Source organism: Enhydra lutris, unplaced genomic scaffold (genome assembly GCF_002288905.1).
Source record: "Enhydra lutris kenyoni isolate GAN:26980312 unplaced genomic scaffold, ASM228890v2 scaffoldscaffold56, whole genome shotgun sequence".
NCBI lineage: Eukaryota > Metazoa > Chordata > Mammalia > Carnivora > Mustelidae > Enhydra > Enhydra lutris.
Genome location: NW_019154140.1, coordinates 4,929,276 through 4,949,476, shown reverse-complemented (window position 1 = coordinate 4,949,476; position 20,201 = coordinate 4,929,276). Strand labels below are relative to the sequence as shown.

The following is a 20,201-nucleotide window of genomic DNA, read 5'->3' as shown; positions in this document are numbered from 1 at the left end:
TACAAGCATAGGTACTGAGATTTAATCTTAAGCACTTACCTTTAACACTTGCTTCTCTCTCTCTAGGAGGGGCTATCTGTAGGCAGCCTTTGTGATTGAGGATAGAGCAGCAGCAGGAAGCAAGAAATATTAGGAATCAAGAATCCTGAATTCCAAATAAGGAAGGTTTCCTGTTCTTACATTTAAATATGGGTTTGTCTGAGCTGGGAATTTACAACGCTTCAGAATACTAGGGTATGTTTTACTAAAATCATTAGGAAGATTTTTTTTTTTCCTATCAAAATTGCCTCCACTGATAAAAACCTTAGTACAGAGCTTCAACAATAAAATTATGCTCTTGTTTTTCAATACACATTACATTGTAAAGCAGTGATCAAATTCTATTAATTTTGTAGCTCTATCAAGTTGAATGGTGATATTGAACTATGTTGATTATGAAACAAAGTAAGATACTTTACAGATTATTGAAATGAACGTCATATTGGCTTAAATAGGTGATTGAGTATTTTTGATGTATATAAGAAATCAAAATGGTGAATAATCATGGGGTATTTATTTTGTTGTATATAAGGAAAACAAAATTTGGGATAATTTTCTTCAAAACTGAAGTCACATTTTTAAGCACAATAAGCGTATTAGTTCAGAATTTTCTACATTAGTTTTACTTGTGCATTTTTTAAAACCATACAACTTAAAAACTAGATCATCTATATTAGTAACAAATTATGAAGACTAAGATTAAAATATCTGACATTTTCTGAATGGCTGTCTGTTGGATATAAGGGTGAAGTACCCTTGGGAATGGCTTAAAATTAGGCCAGTGCAAACTGTTTTTTAAACTCTATTTGCAAAACTTGCCTAGTAAAGGTATTTGATCATTGTGTTATCTGTAATTTTATGCATTAGTACCTGCTAATGATGGTGTCTTTGAACTTTGCCCTGTGTACTTTTCTTACAGTATACATTAACAAAAAAATTAATGATCCACTTGATTTTTTAAAAATCTGGTATTTTTTATTTTTCTTTAGTCAATCTTTTTTTTTTTTTTAAAGATTTTATTTATTTTTATATATTTGACAGACAGAGATCACAAGTAGGCAGAGAGGCAGAGAGAGAGAGGAGGAAGCAGGCTTCCTGCTGAGCAGGGATCCTGATGTGGGGCTCGATCCCAAGACCCTGGGATCATGACCTGAGCTGAAGGCAGAGGCTTTAACCCACTGAGCCACCCAGGTGCCCAGGCGCTCCTTCTTTAGTCAGTCTTAATTTATTGAAGTATGCTCTGACAACTTAACTCAGGATAACCAAATTTCTCTTCTGTTTACCCTTTGAAATGTTTTGTTAAACTGTTCTAAGGTCAGAACTGGATATCATCATTTCTAACTAGCCATGGCAAAGATACTATAGGTAGCTTGTTTTCTGACCTTTGCTTCCATAACTGGGGAAGATAACTTGGTTTTCAGCATTTTTTCTGATGGCTGAGCCTGAGCTAAAGAAAACCTATTAACTTATTTTCTAGTACTACTAGATTTAGAAAATGTAAGCATATACAAATTTTGATAATATATAACAATGGTTTTCTGACTTTTTGCTGTTTTCTTTTTGTTTTTGTAATAGCAGTGAAACCTTTTCTTCAAATGAAACCTTAAACAAATCTGTGGCAATTAAGCTTAAGGAGAACAGAACAAAACCAAAATCTTACTCAGAACCCTGTTATTTGAAACATCAAAATGGAATATCTCAGTTAAAACTGTCAGTTTTAAAGGCAGGAGTGCCATATAGCTGGTGTCAAATGAGGAAATTTGATAAGAAAATAGTTACGTAATTTCAAAGTTTTTGAAAGATTTGTTGCACCTAATTTAGAGTAAGTTTCTTGAACACAGTGGCTTTCTTTATTTGTTAGATCTTAGTGTTTTGAAATAGTTATAATAAAATGAAATATTTTAATTTCCATAAAAATCATTGAGAATGGTCTCTCACATGTATGTATAAATCATATTGTGGGTTGTCTTTTTGTTAATGAACTAAGCTTTTTCTGTTTGTGCAGTGAAGTTAGTTGATATTTAGAAGACTTTACACAATGCTTAGTATATGCCATACACTCTTCTAAGATTAATTCCATTAATTCCCGTAAGAACCTTAGAAGTTCTATTATCCACATAGTCACAAATGAGGTAACTGAGATGCACGAAGTCTGTAACTTGCTCATGGTTACATATCAGGGCAAGATATGAAAGTAGATAGTAAATTCAGAGCTTCCATACATCTTTGTTAATGGTTTTTTAAAGAACGTGGATGGAAACAGTTTTCATCTATCATTGTTTGATCTTTTTTTTTTTAATGTTTATCTAAATTTACCTTTAAAATAGAAGTAAGAATATTCTGAAACTTATTTATAAGAACTTGAAAGTTTTTATTTATTATTAATTCTTTTTTTTTTTAAACCAGAGAGAGAGACAGAGAGAGGGAGGGGCAGAAGAGGGAAAGAGAAAATCTGAAGTAGGCTCTACACCCAGTATGGAGCCTGACACGGGGCTTGACCCTACTACAACCCTGAGATCGTGACCTGATTTGGGCGCTTAACCGACTGAGCCATCCAGGCACCTTGAAAATTTTTACTTTTAAATACTATTTTGAGTTATAAATATATTAATACAACCTTAGTTGTATTAAATTGTTTTAAATTTAGTTGTATTAAATTAATCTCCTTAAATTCTAGTTTAAGGAATTTCATATAGTAAATGTTAATATGGTAAGCAACAATCACATAGTTGAGTTCCTTGAACTCAACTAGAATTGATATTTGCAGTGCATTATTAAAAAAGATATGGACAGCTTTGTCACTATTTGTTGCAAAGCTTCTTAAGGGGTCAAGTTTTCTGTAAGGAAAGTAATAGCATTCTAAATCCCTACTACTTGGAAGTAAGCTGAGCTGGCTTCTACCAGTCTGAACTGATTTAATGCAGTAAGGTCACATTTCCTAATTCAGATGTGGTAAAGCATTTTATCAAGGCCGACTTAAGAGGAAGAGAAAAACTACTTTTTACAGTAAGTAGAAAGTAACTCAACTTGTATTTTGGCTACTCTCAAAGTGATTCACAGGCTTTGTGAAAATGTATTCTATGATCAAAGTCTACACATAGTCTATCGACCTGTGCTTATATAAGTGTATCTTGGTATGTTCCATAGTCCAGAAAGGCAAAAATGACAACATTTTTTTTTTTAAGATTTTATTTATTATTTATTTGACAGACAGAGATCACAAGTAGGCAGAGAGGCAGGCAGAAAGAGGGGACGGGAAGCAGGCTTGCTGCCGAGCAGAGAGCCAGATGTGGGGCTCGATCCCAGGACCCTGAGACCACGACCTGAGCTGAAGGCAGAGGCTTTAACCCACTGAGCCACCCAGGCGCCCCAACAACATTTCTCACTAGAGAATATAAGATAATTTATCAAAATTCCACTACTATCCTGTGGTCTTTTAGGCTGTTGCTATTACATTTTTAAAATCCTGTTTTACTTTTATAACCATAAGCATTAGTAATATCACCTTTTGTTATTTTTATATGGTATAGAATCTTCCCTTCATCATACTACCAATGGGCAAAATACTGTATCTTTAATAATTTAAATAATATAAACCTATTTCTATGCAAATATTTAAATACTGTAATCACAGAAACTCCTATAGTTGATGCACATTTATTTTGAAAGTATAGGAAATAATTTTATCAGAGTTCATTTAGAATCACTGTGATCAAAAGACTATTTTCCTTAATCTATAAGGAGTGCCTACAATTCAATTTTAAAAAGACTAGAAACTTAATAAAAAAGTTAGGCAAAGGGCAATGAATAAACAATTTAAAGAAAAGGAACTTTGTAAAGCACTTAAAAATACAAAAATATGCCCAATCTTACTATAAAAGGAAATGTAAACTAAAACTCTTTTTTTTTTTTTTTTTAAAGATTTTGTTTATTTATTTGACAGAGATCACAAGTAGGCAGAGAAGCAGGCGGGGTGGTGGGGGGTGAAGAAGCAGGCTCCCCGCTGAGCAGAGAGCCCGATGCGGAACTTGATCCAGGACCCTGGGATCATGACCTGAGCCGAAGGCAGCGGCTTAACCCACTGAGCCACCCAGGCGCCCCATAAATCAAAACTTTTAAGCATACCATACTTATTAACTATTATTATTAATTAATAATTAATAATAGAGTTATTAATAGAGAATGGGACCACTCAGAAATAGTAATATAGTAATATATTAGTAATAATTATATTATTATATATTATATATTATAATAATTATATTACTAATATATTACTACTAATAATAATAGTAATACAAACCAGTTTAAGATACATAATTAAGAGAAAAAATTTAGTTCAGCATATGTTTAGTTATACTATATATTAAAAAGATACACCATATATATATGTATGTGTGGAATATCCCCTAAAGGATATATAGGAAACTACTTCTGGAGACATTATTGCTGGTGTAACTGTTCATTCAAAACTATCGATTTGGAGAGAAATATTAAGTCATAGAATATTAAGATCTGTATAGGACCTGTCCAAGTCATTCCTTTCTACAGCTGATTTAGAGTTGCCCAAGTGCTTTAGGTCACGAGCTATTGATTTCCATGTAGTTCTCCTTTCAGTATACCAGTAGTTCTCAGCTGGGCAAGCAGATCTTAATGGAATTATCTTGATATCTTGATAATAGAGATTTTATCTCTTGCAGATTGGTGTAGTACACTTATCTAGCCAGCATGTAGTAGGTGCTCAGTAAATGTTTGAATGAATTGAACAAATTTAGGATATTTATTACTTTTTTATTTATTATCTATTTTATTTATTAGACTTTGACATGGTACAGGTAGAAAGTATTTTATCTTTATCTTTGAAAGAAGAGAAATTATTTCTCTGTTTCCTTTTCTAGTGGAAAACTTATTATAAATGCATTTGTTATGGTTTAATTTTGATCTGTTCTAAAGAAACATTTGTAAAGTTACAATTTGCTAATCATTTTTCAGATACTGGCTTCATGTCCTGTAGACCGAAAACCATTTCAGGCAGTGTTTAAATTGAGTGCATTGGAAGGTTGTGTTAAGGTAAGGTTTATGTTTTACTTTGCAGTATGAAATGTATAAACTTAGGTGAGATGATTTTCCCTTAATAGATTTCCAGTTTGAGTATATTTATGAATTGTTCAACTTTAGGTTTAATATGTGATTATTATTTCTATTCGGCATGGCAAGCCTAGACTTTTCTACAAGGCTACAAAAATTATGAACCCTTTTTATTCTTTGCCCTCTCAAAGAAGACATATCCATGGTAGTCACCTTACGATTTTCCACAAAATATGACTTCTGATGCTCTAAAGGAAGTTTCACATTTAGTCTTAAATTGTAGGAGGTTTAAATTTTTAGAATGTTTTTAGTGTGAGGATGTTTATATATCAGAAACATTTACTAATTAATTGGATAGTGCTTTGAATGTATTTTTCCATTGAAAAGGGGTTTGAAATGGAATATGAGATTCAAAGACTGACCCCACAAAAACTTAAGTTTGAAAGACCTGAAAATTGTTTTTCATGAAAAGCATTATTATGTTTGGAAGATTAAGCCAATAAAACTAAATATAAAATGGTATCTTTGTTTTTAAATGCTGGTGCTTGAAAGAAAGTGAGCAATTGGAGAATACGGGGTTTTGTAGAGATCTTTAGAGAGACTGCTCACAGTTTCAGGGTTAGTATAGGCAGATGACTTTCACTCTTTAAGTACAATTTTATTGTAATACTTAATCCTAATCACTTTCATGAGATGCACATTTAAATACATACCTCATTGATGTTATTTATGGTTATGAACCATGATTATGGTTTGTATTTAGATTAATATTTGGCTTACAAATAAAAGAAGAAAAAAGAAATAGGAACATATTCCTGAGTTAATGAATAAAAGGTGAAATGACAAAAGGAGAGTAAGTAGTTGTATAAGATATATGAGAAGATTTCTTGAGATAACATTTACAAGTCATGAATGATGCATTGCGGTACTTGGCTGGCTCAGTTGGTAGAACATGCAGCTCTTGATCTTAGGGTAATGAGTTCAAGCCCCTGTTTGCAGGTAGAGTTTACCAAAAAAAAAAAAAAAAAAAAGGAATTTTCAATATATACATACCTGATGCCACTGATGAGGGGTAGAGAGGAAGACTGTTCCCAAGTAGCATGATAAGCCCATAACAACTTGGTTGCTGTCTTTATGAGTAGAAAGGGGTATGGAAGTGACATACAACTATTTAAGCATAAGGTATTCTCAATGGAGGTATTTATAATTTGTTTTGATATATTTTTACCAGATGAGTCTCAGTGACATAAGGAACAAATGAGACTATAATTCAAATAACGTGACATACGTAAAAAATGATTTTGCTTGTTGTAATTGTGTTAATTGTGCATCTATATAAATTAGTATGTCTTGGAGAAAGATACTATATAAATGTTATGATCAAAATTAAAGCATGGCTTCTCTGAAAGATAGATTCTCTATTTTTCCAGACTATATATATAATGTTGCTGAAGATGTATTGGCATGAACTAGCTTCCAAAGATATTTTCCTCTAAAACTTTGTTTTGTTGCTTTATGTGAAATACTGTTTTTGTTGCTTAGATTAACAATTTATGTTTTCTTTAATATGGTTTGTATTTTACTTAAATTAAAAGTCTGCAGGGGCGCCTGGGTGGTGCAGTTGGTTGAGTGCCCCACTCTGTTTCCGCTTGGTTGTGATCTTGGGGGTGTGAGATTGGGCCCCAGGTTAGTTACCACACTGAGTGCAATCTGTTTGGGACTTTCTCTCTCAAATAAAATTTTTTTTAAAAAGTTTGGAGGAGTGTTAACCTAATTTAGTCAAACTTAACAAGTATTTCTTATTATGTGATATTAACTATATGTTTTTAATATTTTCCTTTGACCTTTACTTCTGAATCTTCACTTTATTTATCCCTTTCCAACTAAATGAGTGAGACATCTGTACTTGCTTAGTCCCTTTTTATACTTGCTTTTCAATTCATATTGAACATTTACCTCTGTAAAAGTGTCCTCGCTGAGGTTTGGGATAATTTTTTGTTTTCTGCATGTGGTACTTTTGACTGCCCTTTATTTTCTTTGGCTTATAGGGTATCTTTTTATGAATTTTGTATGTATGTTTTACTTTTCTGACCTTTCTCAATCTTTACATCTCTGCCTTCCTTACCTTTTTAAAAATCATTTCTTAAATTTTAAATTCCTTTCAGTGTCCTGGGGATACTTTCTCTCTAAATCTTCTCAAGTACTCCAGTAGTTATAAGCTCTTACATGTATTTGTATGGCTTCTAAAACTATCACTAGCCCAGATCTCTTTCCTCAGAACTAGATTAAAGTTTTCATCTGCTTGTTGGATATCTCTGTGTAGAATACTGAGGAATGTAAACATTAACAGATCCAGAACTCATCTGGGAGTTTTCCATTTTTTCTTTGTCCCTCATCTTTGCCTAGTCCTTCTGAGCAATGTCTTAAATTTGTTTTCTCTTCATTCCTTTTTTGTCACTTCTTTGTAGACCTTCATGCTGTCATTTAGACTGGTTCTGCCAATAGAAATATAGTACAAGCCACTATAAAATTTTTACTTTCAGTAGTCACATTGAAAGAGTAAAAAGAAACCGTTAAAATAAATTTTTATAGTATATTTAATCCAACATAACTAATGTATTATGTCAACATACAGTATTTTTAAAGAATTATTGAGAGGTTTTACCTTGTTGTTCTATATCTTTGAAATACAGTGTATATTTTGCACTTAGAGTACATCTCAATTCAGACAAGCCACGTTTCAGTGCTCAATAACCACATATGGCTAGTGTCTTATCTCTCACAGTGTATAGATCTGCTACACAATTCTAAGAGCTTTCTTCTGGTTTCCCAGACTTTATAGTCTCTCCTTAACTGGTTTGTTCTCTACATTGCTTTAATACCTCCATTTATTCACTGTTTCCCCTGGAATTATTTTCTTATTTGAACCCCTTTACAATCTGTTCCTAATATGTTACATCAGCTTCATATCCTGCTAATATTTTCTTCCCGATCTGCATTGGCTTCTCATTGTTCCTTGTAACTATGTTCTTTCTTCTATTCAGAATACTTTTTTCTTAGACAAATTCCTACTCTTTAAGACCGACTCATTAAAGTCTTCTCTGTTATCCTCAAATAGTGAATTTCTCAGTCCTACATATATACAGAGATCTGTGCTCAAGAGCACTTTCTGTTTACATGCCTCTCACTATTTTTTTTCCCTGGAGCTTAGCACACTTACCAGTCTTATAGCTTAGGATACTTGAATGAATAAGCATGTGTTTGGGCTACTCTTTCATTCAGAAAATTTTTGCTTCTTTAATTTTTTTACGCTTTCAGAGGAGAATTGATAGGCTATCATTTGTGATGCTGGATTATCACTTTAAGGATTTTGCTTTTCTTCTAGGTTCAAGTAAAAAGACATTTGAGAGAAACAAAAGACAAGAAAACTGAAAGCTCTTTTAAGAAGCAGCTCTCCTGTTGTGAAAATTCTAAAAGCTGTATGAGGTTAGTGATGAACTTCATAAGTGGAGTCCAAACGTTTAAAACCAGAAGGTAGCTAATAATAAAAAATAAAGAGTTGTCTTTTTTTTTTTTTGAACAATGTGGCGTTTAAATGTATTTAATTATTTCTTTTAAAGCACACTCCTGATATTAAGAAATGACCCGCTGAAATCTGAGAATTGAACTTGAACTATCTTTTTGATGAATTTTTTTGTTTTGTTTTTTTCTGTAATCTGTTTAGATGAATATTTTTATAAAATAAAAATGTTATAGCAGTGCAAATTAAAGCTTATTCATTTCTGTTTATGACAAACCAATAATGATTAAGTACTGGTACACTGACCACATTTTGGTTAGCACCACTCTAGTATTTATGGACAAAAAGTAGAAAATAACTAATGATGTAGCACAACATTCTTTATGAGACAGTTATAATTGAAACTGCTTATTTTTATCTTTATAGTTTTCTTTTTTGTATTGTAGCAGGCACTTGGTACCTACCATAACAACCATTTATGTTTTAACATGTTTGGATTTCTTTCTTTAATTACTGTTGTTAAAATGTAATTGCCTGGAAATACAGTGCTTAGTACTTGAGTTTATTAGGTATTTAACATATTTTTTGAACTAAATTGAGTAGATAGTGTACTGGAAATTAATTCATTATTAATACTTAAATTGTTCCAATACATTTAGAAGTTAAGCCCATTTTGATCTGACATATATTCAGAGCTTTCTAAAAATTGTATTCTTAAGACAGTATATATTGTCAAATTCATAATTAAACCTATGATTCATTAGTATATTTAATCAGAATACTAATTTCTTTTTTTTTTCTTTCAGAGATTCATTCACTTATTTTAGTAGGGGTGTGTGGTAGAGGGGGAGAGAGTCTAAGCAGATTCTGTGCTGAGCATGCAGCCTCGCTTAGCTCGATCTCCCAACCCTGAGATCATGACCCAAGCTGAAACCAAGAGTTTGGACACGTAACAGACTGTACCACCCAGGCACCCCCTAAATACTGATTTCTTAACAGAGTAGATTTATTTAGTTACTAAAACAGTTGACAATAGTTGTTAAGATTTATGCAATCATGCCACAGTTTATAACACTGAGGCTCTTTAGATCTTTTTGGAAGTTATGGACTTATTTTAGAATCTGTAGAAGACAACAGACAGCTTCTACCAGAAAAACAGGTCATAAGACATACTTACACACAAGACTTTGTATGTGATTTTAAGGGATTCGTGGAACAGCCATAAACCCAAGTTAGTAAATGCATTAGAGCAAATTTTATTAACATTTTCTTTTAACTCGGAGTCAGTTTTGATTCTTGCATTTATGTTTACATAGAAGATGGTAGCACACTTTTCCTAGGACACTGGAACTTCTGCTAGCTTCATTCTTGATACAGCTCCTGTTACTCGCTATGACTGTGTCAAGAATATACATTTTTATGCTTCCTCTGAATTACCACAGTTCTTTGGCCCTTACCGAGAGTGCAGTGGTCATCACTGTATGTCCTATATAACAGGGTCATACACTGGGTCTAACACAGCTGAGGTAGTCCATATGCTTAACTGCTTTTTCTCAGGGATTTGTGGTAGCGGGATGGTACAGAGAAATAACAAATGCAAAATAATAATTTGCTTTTGCCTACCAAGTCAGCTCCTCCATAATTTCTCCCAAGGCGGAAAACCTGTCAGCTATTGAATATTTATAGTATATTCTTTTTTGGAGTCTTTGGATGTTTTAGCATTCCTTTCATTCAATCTTATATTCACTGTAGTCTCTGTAGCACCTCGACATCCATTCAGTGCTGCCTCTCCCTTCTAAAGCAGTGCAATACCCCTGATGCCCCTTCCTTTCTGTTACTTTCTACCAGTTCCAGGGAAGGGGATTGTGGTTTTTTTGTTTGGTTTGGTTTGTTTTTTTTGTTTGTTTGTTTGTTTTTTCTTGGTAGTGAACCTCCCTTATAAGTCATTGGAGTGGAGAGTGGCATCTGAATGGGGAGTAGCAACTGGTCATTCTTTCTTTGCTAGAATTTAAAACTCAGTGCATAATCCATTTCATTTTGCTTGTCAGTGAACTGAAAAATGAGCAGAACAACAAAGTTCTCTTAGTTATTTCACCTCTCTATTAATGTTTACAGAAAAAAAGTCATAAAAGAAGATCTGTTAAATGCAAAACTTAAGGACTTGAAGACGACACATAGTAAGTGACTTGTTTAACTTGGTTTTCTACCTTTTTTTGTTTCTTCAATGGTTGCATTAAAGTTCTTATTAGATACATTTTGGTTCAAAAAATAGTCACACAGAGAACTCTACTGAGCTCTGTACGTTGTGTTCAGTCCTATATCAACTATTGCCATGTAATCATTTATGCTTTCCCTTCCCCCCTTTTATGCTCAGCTTGGAAGGAGGGAAGAGATTGAGTGCCAGTGCATGTGTGTGCACACTGTGTGTGTGTGTGTGTGTGAGAGAGAGAGAGAGAGAGAGAGAAAAGGAAAAGGAGAAAAGAGTGTTTTCTAATTATTTGGTGGGTAGCAGCCTGCAGGTGGTGTTACTCCATTCATTAGTGCAGAATTCCTTAGGGGAGATAAGGTAAAATACCTTGTGGGCCAGAAACTGTAAGCAGTAGCCTTAATAGTTACTGAGAGAGGTCTATGGCAATAGGAAGTTAATTCACAGTTCCCAGAAGAAGTGGTTTGGCCTCTAATCACACTTCTAACTTGAAACTGTTTGGAAATGGAGCACCTCTTAGATATTTATCTGATGAGCAGTTAAATAGTCCTGTCTTTTGTTCTTTTCTAGTGCATGGTTCTCTAAGTTAGGAAAGCTTTGCAGCAGGGTGTGAGAAAAATGGCACCACAGTTCTTTGTGACTCCTCTTCAGGGCTCAGGCTATTGATTCTGTTCCAAAGAACAACTTACTATAGGTTGTTTATAAACAGCGGGGTGAACATTTATTTTCCAGATTAGGTTCCGATGAAGTTCTGTTTATAGATATAAAGAATTAATTAATTCACTGTTCTTAAAAGTAAATGATAAGCAGCTTCATTTTTTTGTAGATTATGAGGTTTGGATGTTGTTACTTTTGCTGATTAGAATTAACATGATCTCTCAGGTTCATGGATCCCCAGATTTACTGCCTTTGAATTCACTATTTACAGGAAATTGCAATATAAGGACTTCTGTGGTCATATAGCATTTTTCTTTTGTTAAAAACTTTAGATATCGGGGCGCCTGGGTGGCTCAGTGGGTTAAAGCCTCTGCCTTCCGCTCAGGTCATGATCCCAGAGTCCTGGGATCGGGCTCTCTGCTCAGCAGGGAGCCTGCTTCCTCCTCTCTCTCTCTGCCTGCCTCTCTGCCTACTTGTGATCTGTCAAATAAATAAATAAAATCTTTAAAAAAAAAAAAACTTTAGATATCAAAACTTTTTCTGTCATTGCTATAGATTAGCATCGTTTTTTATGGATAGCCTTTGCTCAGTATAATTCTAGGATCTGATACAAAATTTATGGCTGAGGAAGATTAAATGGTGTTTTAGATTTTCTTTAAATAATTTGGCATGCTTTCACTGTATTAATCTTAATTTTAAGACTACTGTAATTTCCTTTGGTGTTTATCTTCTGCCTGGCCTTATTTTTAGAGAGAGAAAACTATTCCTGCCAGAAGGTTAACACTGTCCAAGCCCTGTTAACATAGTGCTATGTCTACTTGTTAAGATGCCTGAATTATTTGTTTGGTTTAGGATAGTAAAAAATACTCATTATGCTTTATGAGTGGATACTACAGAAGTACTAACTAATACCTAGGTAATTATGAGCAAATGTGTTTACAAGTCTGGATTCATTTGAGGATACCTGGTGATTTTCCTTTCAGTTTTTTTCTGTGATGTTGCTTTTTACTTGGGGAATTTAATATATCCAACATGGCCACTTTTACTTCCTGCATTGAAATAGATTATGTACCTGATAACATAGTTTGTATTTAAGTATTGTATTTAATGAAAATTACTCAGGTTTAAGTTCTAAATCCATACACAGTATGTACTTAGTGTGAGATGTTTGTACTAGTAGTGCCAGAGAATTGAGATCAACTCATCTCATTCAACAAACCATGCTAAGCACAGTTGTAGACTCTTAGGAGTATAGCAGTATACGAAAGAGACAAAGTGCTTGCTAACGGAGTATCTTCTGTGGACAATGAAAAGATAAATGTGTGTAATATGACAGGTAGTGATAAATGCTTTAAAGAAGAATAGAACAGGGTAAAGTGATAAAGGATGATGACATTGTAGAGGTGATATCTCATGTAAGTAGTCAGGGAAAGCCTCTTGGTGAGTTTATATTTGAGTAGCAACCTAAAAGAATTAAGGGATGAAGTCATAAAGAATATCTCAGGGAAGAGCGTTCTAAGTGAGATAACAGCAAGTGCAAAAGCCATGAGACAAGAGCAACCTTGATATGTTCAAGGAATATTACGGAGGTCAATATGACAAGAATGATTGAGTTAGATAGGTAGAGGAGGAAGAATAAGACATTGGTGGGCAGGGCCGTTAGGGCCTGTGTGAGATGGGAAGCACTTTCTGGGGTAACATCTGACATATTATTAAAGGACAGCTCTGCCTATTAAGGGGGAACAGGTCATAGGAGGACTGAGAGACTAATAAGGTGGTCATTTTCTAGGCCAAAGATCATGGTAGATTGGGCGGAGAAGGTATTAGTGGAAGTAGTGAGAAGTGGTTCAATTCTGAATATATTGTATTTCAAAGGGGAAATTAACAGGATTTGCTGATGGATTGGATGTTGGGTATAAGGTTGATTTTAAAGTCTTGGCCTGGGGCGCCTGGGTGGCTCAGTGGGTTAAAGCCTCTGCCTTCAGCTCAGGTCATGATCCCAAGGTCCTGGGATCGAGCCCCGCATCGGGCTCTCTGCTCAGCAGGGAGCCTGCTTCCTCCTCTCTCTCTGCCTGCCTCTCTGCCTACTTGTGATCTCTGTCTGTCAAATAAATAAATAAAATCTTTAAAAAAAAAAATAAATAAAGTCTTGGCCTGATTGTTAAAATGGAGTTGCTGATTACTAAAATGGTGAAGGCTGGTACAGTGTTTAGGAGGGTATAATCAGGAATTCTCTGTTGAACATGTAAGATGCCTACTCTACAACCAAGTAGAGGTTCTATGAAGAAATACGGGTGTTTGCATGTCATATGCAAATAAACTATTTATCTTCGGGCTGTCTTACAGATGGTCCCCAATTTATGATGGTTAGACTTACGATTTCTGACTTAGTGGTGTGAAAGTGACACACATTCAGTAGAAAGTGTTCTTTGAATTTTGATCTTTTCCAAGTCTAGCGATACATAGCACACTACTCTCTTGTGATATTAGGCAGCTCCTGGTCAGCCATGCAATCACAAGGGTAACAAAACTAATATACTTAAAACTACTCTCTACCCATACAACCATTCTGTTTTTCACTTTCAGTACAGTACTCAGTAAATTACATGAGATATCCAACACTTTATTATAAAATAGGTTTGGTGTTACATGATTTTACCCAATTATAGGCTAAGGGAAATGTTCTGAGTGTGTTAAAGGTAGGCCTAAGCTAAGCTGTAAGGTTCAGTAGGTCCTAAATGTATTAAATGCGTTTTAAAGTATTTTCAACTTACAGTGTGTTTATTGGTATATAACCCCATTGTAAGTTAAGGAAGGTGTGTAATTCGAAAAAGCTTGATTCTATATGTAAGGAGGTTTTACAAATACCTCAGCTATTTATTATACCTGTATATTTTTTGTTTATGATTTTATTTAAAAAAAAAAATGCCTAGACCTATATTCATTTCCTAGGGCTGCTGTAACAAACTAACCACAAACTTGGTGGTTTAAACCAACAGGTTGTTTTCTCACCATTCTGGTGGTTAGAATTCTGAAGTCAAAACATTGGCAGACCCATAATCCTTTTCGGGGTTCTAGGGAAAAATCCTTCTTTGTCTCTTCCTAACTTCTGGTGGCTCCTGGCAATCCTTGGCACTCTTGGGCTTGTAGCTGCATCACTGGAATCTCTGTCTCTGTCTTCACATGTCCTTCCTCTTTGTCTCCCTGTATATCATTTTCTGTCTCTGATAAGGACACTGTCATTGAATTTAGTTAATGTCCACCCTAATCTAGTATTAGATCAATCTTACCTGAATTGCATCTGCCAAGATCCTCTTTATTTCTTTCTCTCTTTCTTTTTTTTTTTTTTTTTTAAGATTTTATTTATTTATCTGAGAGTAAGAGAGAGTGCAAGTGTGGAGGAGGGTCAGAGGGAGAGGGAGAAGTAGACTCCCTGCTGAGCAGGGAGCCCGCTATGCCATTGAGCGGAGCTCGAACCCAGGATCCTGAGATCATGACCTAAGCTGAAGGCAGAGGCTTAACTGATCCACCCAGGTGCCCCAAGATCATATTTCTGAATGTCATAATATTCTGAGGTTCCAGGTGGACATGAATTTTGGGGGAATTCTTTACAAAGTCACTGAAGTGTAAAACACGGAAGAGTTGTTACAGTATTTATAAAATAAAATTTCTAAGTGATAACAGTGTACCCCAACCCTGGTGCCTAGGTTGTGTTCTCCTAGTACCATTTCCCAATGAAAGTACCAGGGCATCTTGAAATAAATAACTGACTGATTCCAGATTTGAGGTAGTAAATAAGATGTGTCTAGAACATTTTTCTAAAAGCAAGAAGTTTTTAAACACTATTTGCATCATAACAAAAAGTCTTTAGGAATCAATTTGCTTGGGTTCCCTCTTGCCAAAAATGGGACAATTTGAGCATCAAGAAGAGTAATAAAACTACAGTTATTGAGACCTGTCAGATAAGTTGAAATCCAAGAGTTCATCATGCTACCTTATAAGTAAACACACTAATTGATCTGTTTAGGAGGATGCTAGGAGGTTAACTTATTTTGAAAACTGGTACATGAAGAAAAATATCAAAGCATCTCTCATGCCTTTCCTCGCAGTAAATGGATAGATGAGGATAATTGAACAGTAATAAAGGAAAGTTAATTTTTTAAAGAAATATTTCAGCAAATAATTTTAGATGGAATTACAGATTGTGAATATCAGCATTTTGTAAACTAATGAATTAATGGCTCCTGGGCAGTGATCAGCAGTGGTTGTTAGCATCACAAAAGGAGGGAGCAGCAAACATTAAACACCTCCTTATACAAGTAAATAACAAATATACAGTAGTAAAAACAAAACGAAAAACCCTGCATCTGATTAAAAATCTGACTACTGATTTATAGGGTATATAGAAACACAGAAACATACTAAGCAACTACAAGGGGATGCAGTCAGCAAAATTTAGACACAGATGAATGACTTGGGTTTCTTCAGTCCGAAAATTTCAAGGAGTTTAAGAGGGCTGGAGGAGACTATGGATTAAAAAGACAAACATTAAGGCAACCACAATTTATGGACCTTATTTGGATCCTTATTCTAACATGTCATAAAAAGAAAGTAAGCAGATACAACTTGGGATGCCTGGGTGGCACAGTCAGTTAAGTGTCCACCTTCCGCTCAGGTCATCATCCCGGGGTCCTGGGATGGAGCCCCACAATGGGCTCTCTGCTCCGCGGGGAGCCTGTTTCTCCATCTCCCTCTGCCTGCTGTTCTGCCTGCTTATATGTGCATTCCACCTCTCTGTCAAATAAATAAAATCTTTTAAAAAAAATACAACTGTGGACATTTGGGGAAAATTGAACATTGGGTATTTGATATTAAGGAATTACTGGGTTTTCGTTTGTTTATTTGTGAGAATGGTATTAAGGATTTTTTCCCCCTTGTCTTTTTGGAGTTACATACTGAAATATTTATGTATTAAGTGATACAATGTCCAGAATTATTTCTAAATGATCCTGAGAGGGTTGTAGATAAATTAACAGTGGGAATGAATTAATAATTTTGGAGACTGGGATTTGGGTATATGGGGATTTCATTATGCTAGTCTGTCTACTTTTCTACTGTTTGAAATTTTCTGTAATTAAAAGAAAGAGTACTGTGAGAATTTAATTGGCCATTTCCCCCTTCCCCCATTGTGGTACATAAAGTAATTCAAGGCCTTATAGTTAACTTTTAACTTATAGTTAAAATGCAGTATATTGTCTTGGGTATATGGGTTTTTTTCTATATGATTCTAAGTTTCTTGTGGTTATTTTCTAAATGGCATTTTCCAGGGTATCATGCAAAGTGGTAGTGACCATTAAGTGCTTAACAGTTTGATTGTCCTTGGCTGCAACTACCTGATGACAGAAGATAATTGATCTATAGATGTAACAAATAGAAAACTGAGATTCAGGAAGTTTAACAAAAACATGCATGAGAACATTACCTCCAATTTCAGGGAAGTAGTTTCCTTTAATAAAGGAAGGAGACAGATTAATGTTAAATAAAAATGGCTAAATTTAACATTAGTCAAGTCTGCTCTGTAGGTGTCATTTTTTGTACTTTATGTAATGTTCAAAATCATTAATAATTGTAAACTTTAAGACAGTTTTAAAAGGCTCGGTATCTTGGCCAGGATCACACAGCTCACAGTTGGAGCAGCCAGAATTTGATCAGTCTTCTGACTCCGTATCTGGTATCTCTTCCCACCACACAGAAATATTAAAGCATGCTATTAGTAATGTTACCCTTCTTAAGCTTTTCACTCTATGGTTGTCTGTAGCTTTTATAACTCAGATTATTATCTTATTTTGATGGGTCTTATTTGGATGTACCTTTGAGCTAAAAAATAATATAAAATTAACTATCATTTTGATAGCATCATGTCTGTTTCCTACTTGATAGATCAATTAACCTTGATTATTTTGCCTTACCTTTCAGAAATGTGTTATCAGTCCTTTTTTTTTTTTTTCCAGATTAGTTTATAAACCACACCTATAGGAATAGGACATTAAAGAGTTTTTAACCTTTAATTTTCACTTTCCTCCCTCTTACACTGCTTGTGGGAATGCAAGCTGGTACAGCCACTCTGGAAAACAGTATGGAGGTTCCTCAAAAAGTTAAAAATAGAGCTATGACCCAGCAATTGCACTACCTATCCCAAAGATACAAATGTAGTGATCTGAAGGGGCACCTGCACCCAATGCTTATAGCAGCAATGTCCACAATAGCCAAACTCTGGAAAGAGCCCAGATGTCCATCAGTGGATAAGTGGATAAAGAAGATATGGTGTATATATACAATGGAAAATACTCAGCCATCAAAAAAATGAAATCTCGCCATTTGCAGTAATGTGGACGGGTATTTGCTTAATGAAATAAGTCAATCCGAGAAAGGCAATTATATGATTTCACTCAATATGTGGAATTTAAGAAACAAAACAGAGGAGCATAAGGGAAGGGAGGAAAAAATAAAACAAGATGAAATCAGAGGGAGACAAACCATAAGACACTCTTAATCATAGGAAACAAACAGGGTTACTGGGAGGGAGAAGGATGGGGGATGGGACAGCTGGGTGATGGGCATTAAGGAGGGTACCTGATGTAATGAGCACTGGGTGTTATATACAACTGATATATCATTGAACTCTACAGTAATACACTAATACTAAAAGTACTATCACTGAACTGTACAGTAATACAGTAATACACTATGTTAATTAATTGAATTTTAATAAAAAAAAAAAAAAAAGTGACTCAGCAGCCCTCCCTTCATTCAGTATGAAGCAGTAACAGAGAGAGCCCCTAGCATCTAATAGTGCTCCGGTGTGATCACTGCCCTTTGCTGGTAACATTCCTTCTGATGTGTGTTTTCATTGGTTCTACTACATTAAAAGGTTAAATGTTAAAATGTTTCTCCTTTTAAAAAAAATTTTTTTTCATATTCTGCATGAGATTTTTTAGGTTTTTTTTTTTATTAACAGACTGCCTCCTTAGAAGACACTGAGAGAATCTGTAAATTGTCACTTGTAATTGTCCTAAAGTTTAGGGTAGAAATGAACCTTTATACAGGAGAAAAGCAACCTTGGACCCTTAAATTTAGCCACTTGATGACTGAGCAAAGAATGGAGAGATTAAATTAAGTGAAGGTAGAGTTAGTGGCAAGTTATGCATATTAAATATATCTTTATTTACTTAACCTGTTACACTGAACAGGAGCCATTGTGTCCTAAGGATAATTTAAATTTCTTTTTATAAAAAACTTCTTGAGAAAACCTTTTTTCTTTACCTAGAACTGCTTAAGTAGATTTTAGAAGCAGCTTAGTGTACTTCTTTCATTTCTTAAAGTTTTTTGAAGCAGGAAGGGACTTTGCTTGGAACATTTATGTATGGCTTTATGCCTGAAGTTATTTATCTTTATGTTATACACTACTCAAACTAATGAACAGAGCATGTGAAACTGTGAAATTCTTTTATCTGAATTAGAAATTATACTTTAGTTAAAATTGTAGAAGGCCTAATAGATTTTATTGGGAGTTGGGCCACTTAGGTTTTTTACTGGTTTTTCCATTAAATCATCTGCGACTGTAGTAAAATTATGTAAATTGTTTAATTTAGTTTCTTCATATGATGAAGATACTGGTGCCTCACTTGAAGATACTGGGAAAGGTTAGATAGCATACCTTTGGCAAATTTATTGAGGAAATATTACTTTCTTTACTCACACTAGGTAACTGAGTTGTCATACTTTTTTTTTTTAAGTCCTTTATGTACTTACTTCTTAGAATAAACATTAATCTTTTGTTTGGACTAATAGTTTATAATTGGTGCAGTTTATAAAAAGTATCCCTTTTTTAGGCATTTCTTAATGGAGTGCTTCTTTAAGTACATGCTAGATCATTTAATTATGGCTTTATTAACTTTGGAATCAATTAATCAAGCTATAACTGGGTACCTGCCAAATAATGGGCTCTAAGTTAAAAGCCTTTTTCATACTTGTTTGTATTGTAGAAAAGATGTTTTCATGAAACATCTTTTGGAATTAGTATTTCATGAAACATGTTAAGGATGTGCTGAACTCAAACAAGACAACCTTCTAGCTAAGCACAGCAGATTGACAAACATAGCACCTGTTTAATTCCCTAATCCTTCCCAGAACCCTACTAAAATGATAACAAAAGAATGAAAAGAAAAGAAAAATTTTAAGCCACAAAACCAGAGAACAAGGGAGAAGAGACAGCAGATAAGAGATGTCCACAAAACTTGAAAGTGATTGTGTGAGGTGAATGGTAAATTGTCTTAACAGATGGGGTGCCTGGCTGGCTCAGGGAGGAGAGCATGTGACTCTTAATCTTAGGGTCATGAGTTCAAGCCCTGTGTTGCCAGTAGAGTTTATTTAAAGAAAAAAAATTGTCTAAGCAGATAGCTGAACCTTTCATGGGGAGCATGGAGTTAAGAAAAAATCAGTTTACATACCATAGAACCTTAGGCAGTCTTGGGTCTGAGGACCTCCATTATCTTTGAAGGCGGTGATATGGGTGGTACCAAAAAACAGAACTGGTTGAAGTGTTTGTTTGTTTGTCTGTTTTAAAGATTTTGTTTATTTGACTGAGAGAGACACAGCGAGAGAGGGAACACAAGCAGTGGGAGAGGGAAA

The 20,201-nt window shown here is 34.6% G+C and overlaps 1 protein-coding gene across 2 annotated transcripts in view; it reads left to right on the top strand.

The window, feature by feature from the left end:
* The window catches only part of LOC111157814 (SR-related CTD associated factor 11), a 74,188-nt gene that overhangs the window by 37,666 nt on the left and 16,321 nt on the right, over window positions 1-20,201 (top strand). For both annotated transcript variants that reach the window (XM_022519477.1, XM_022519476.1), the window contains exons 5-7: window positions 5,032-5,109; window positions 8,513-8,613; window positions 10,763-10,824. In XM_022519477.1, the coding sequence (XP_022375185.1) occupies window positions 5,032-5,109; window positions 8,513-8,613; window positions 10,763-10,824 (241 nt within the window). The remainder of the gene's footprint in view (window positions 1-5,031; window positions 5,110-8,512; window positions 8,614-10,762; window positions 10,825-20,201) is intronic.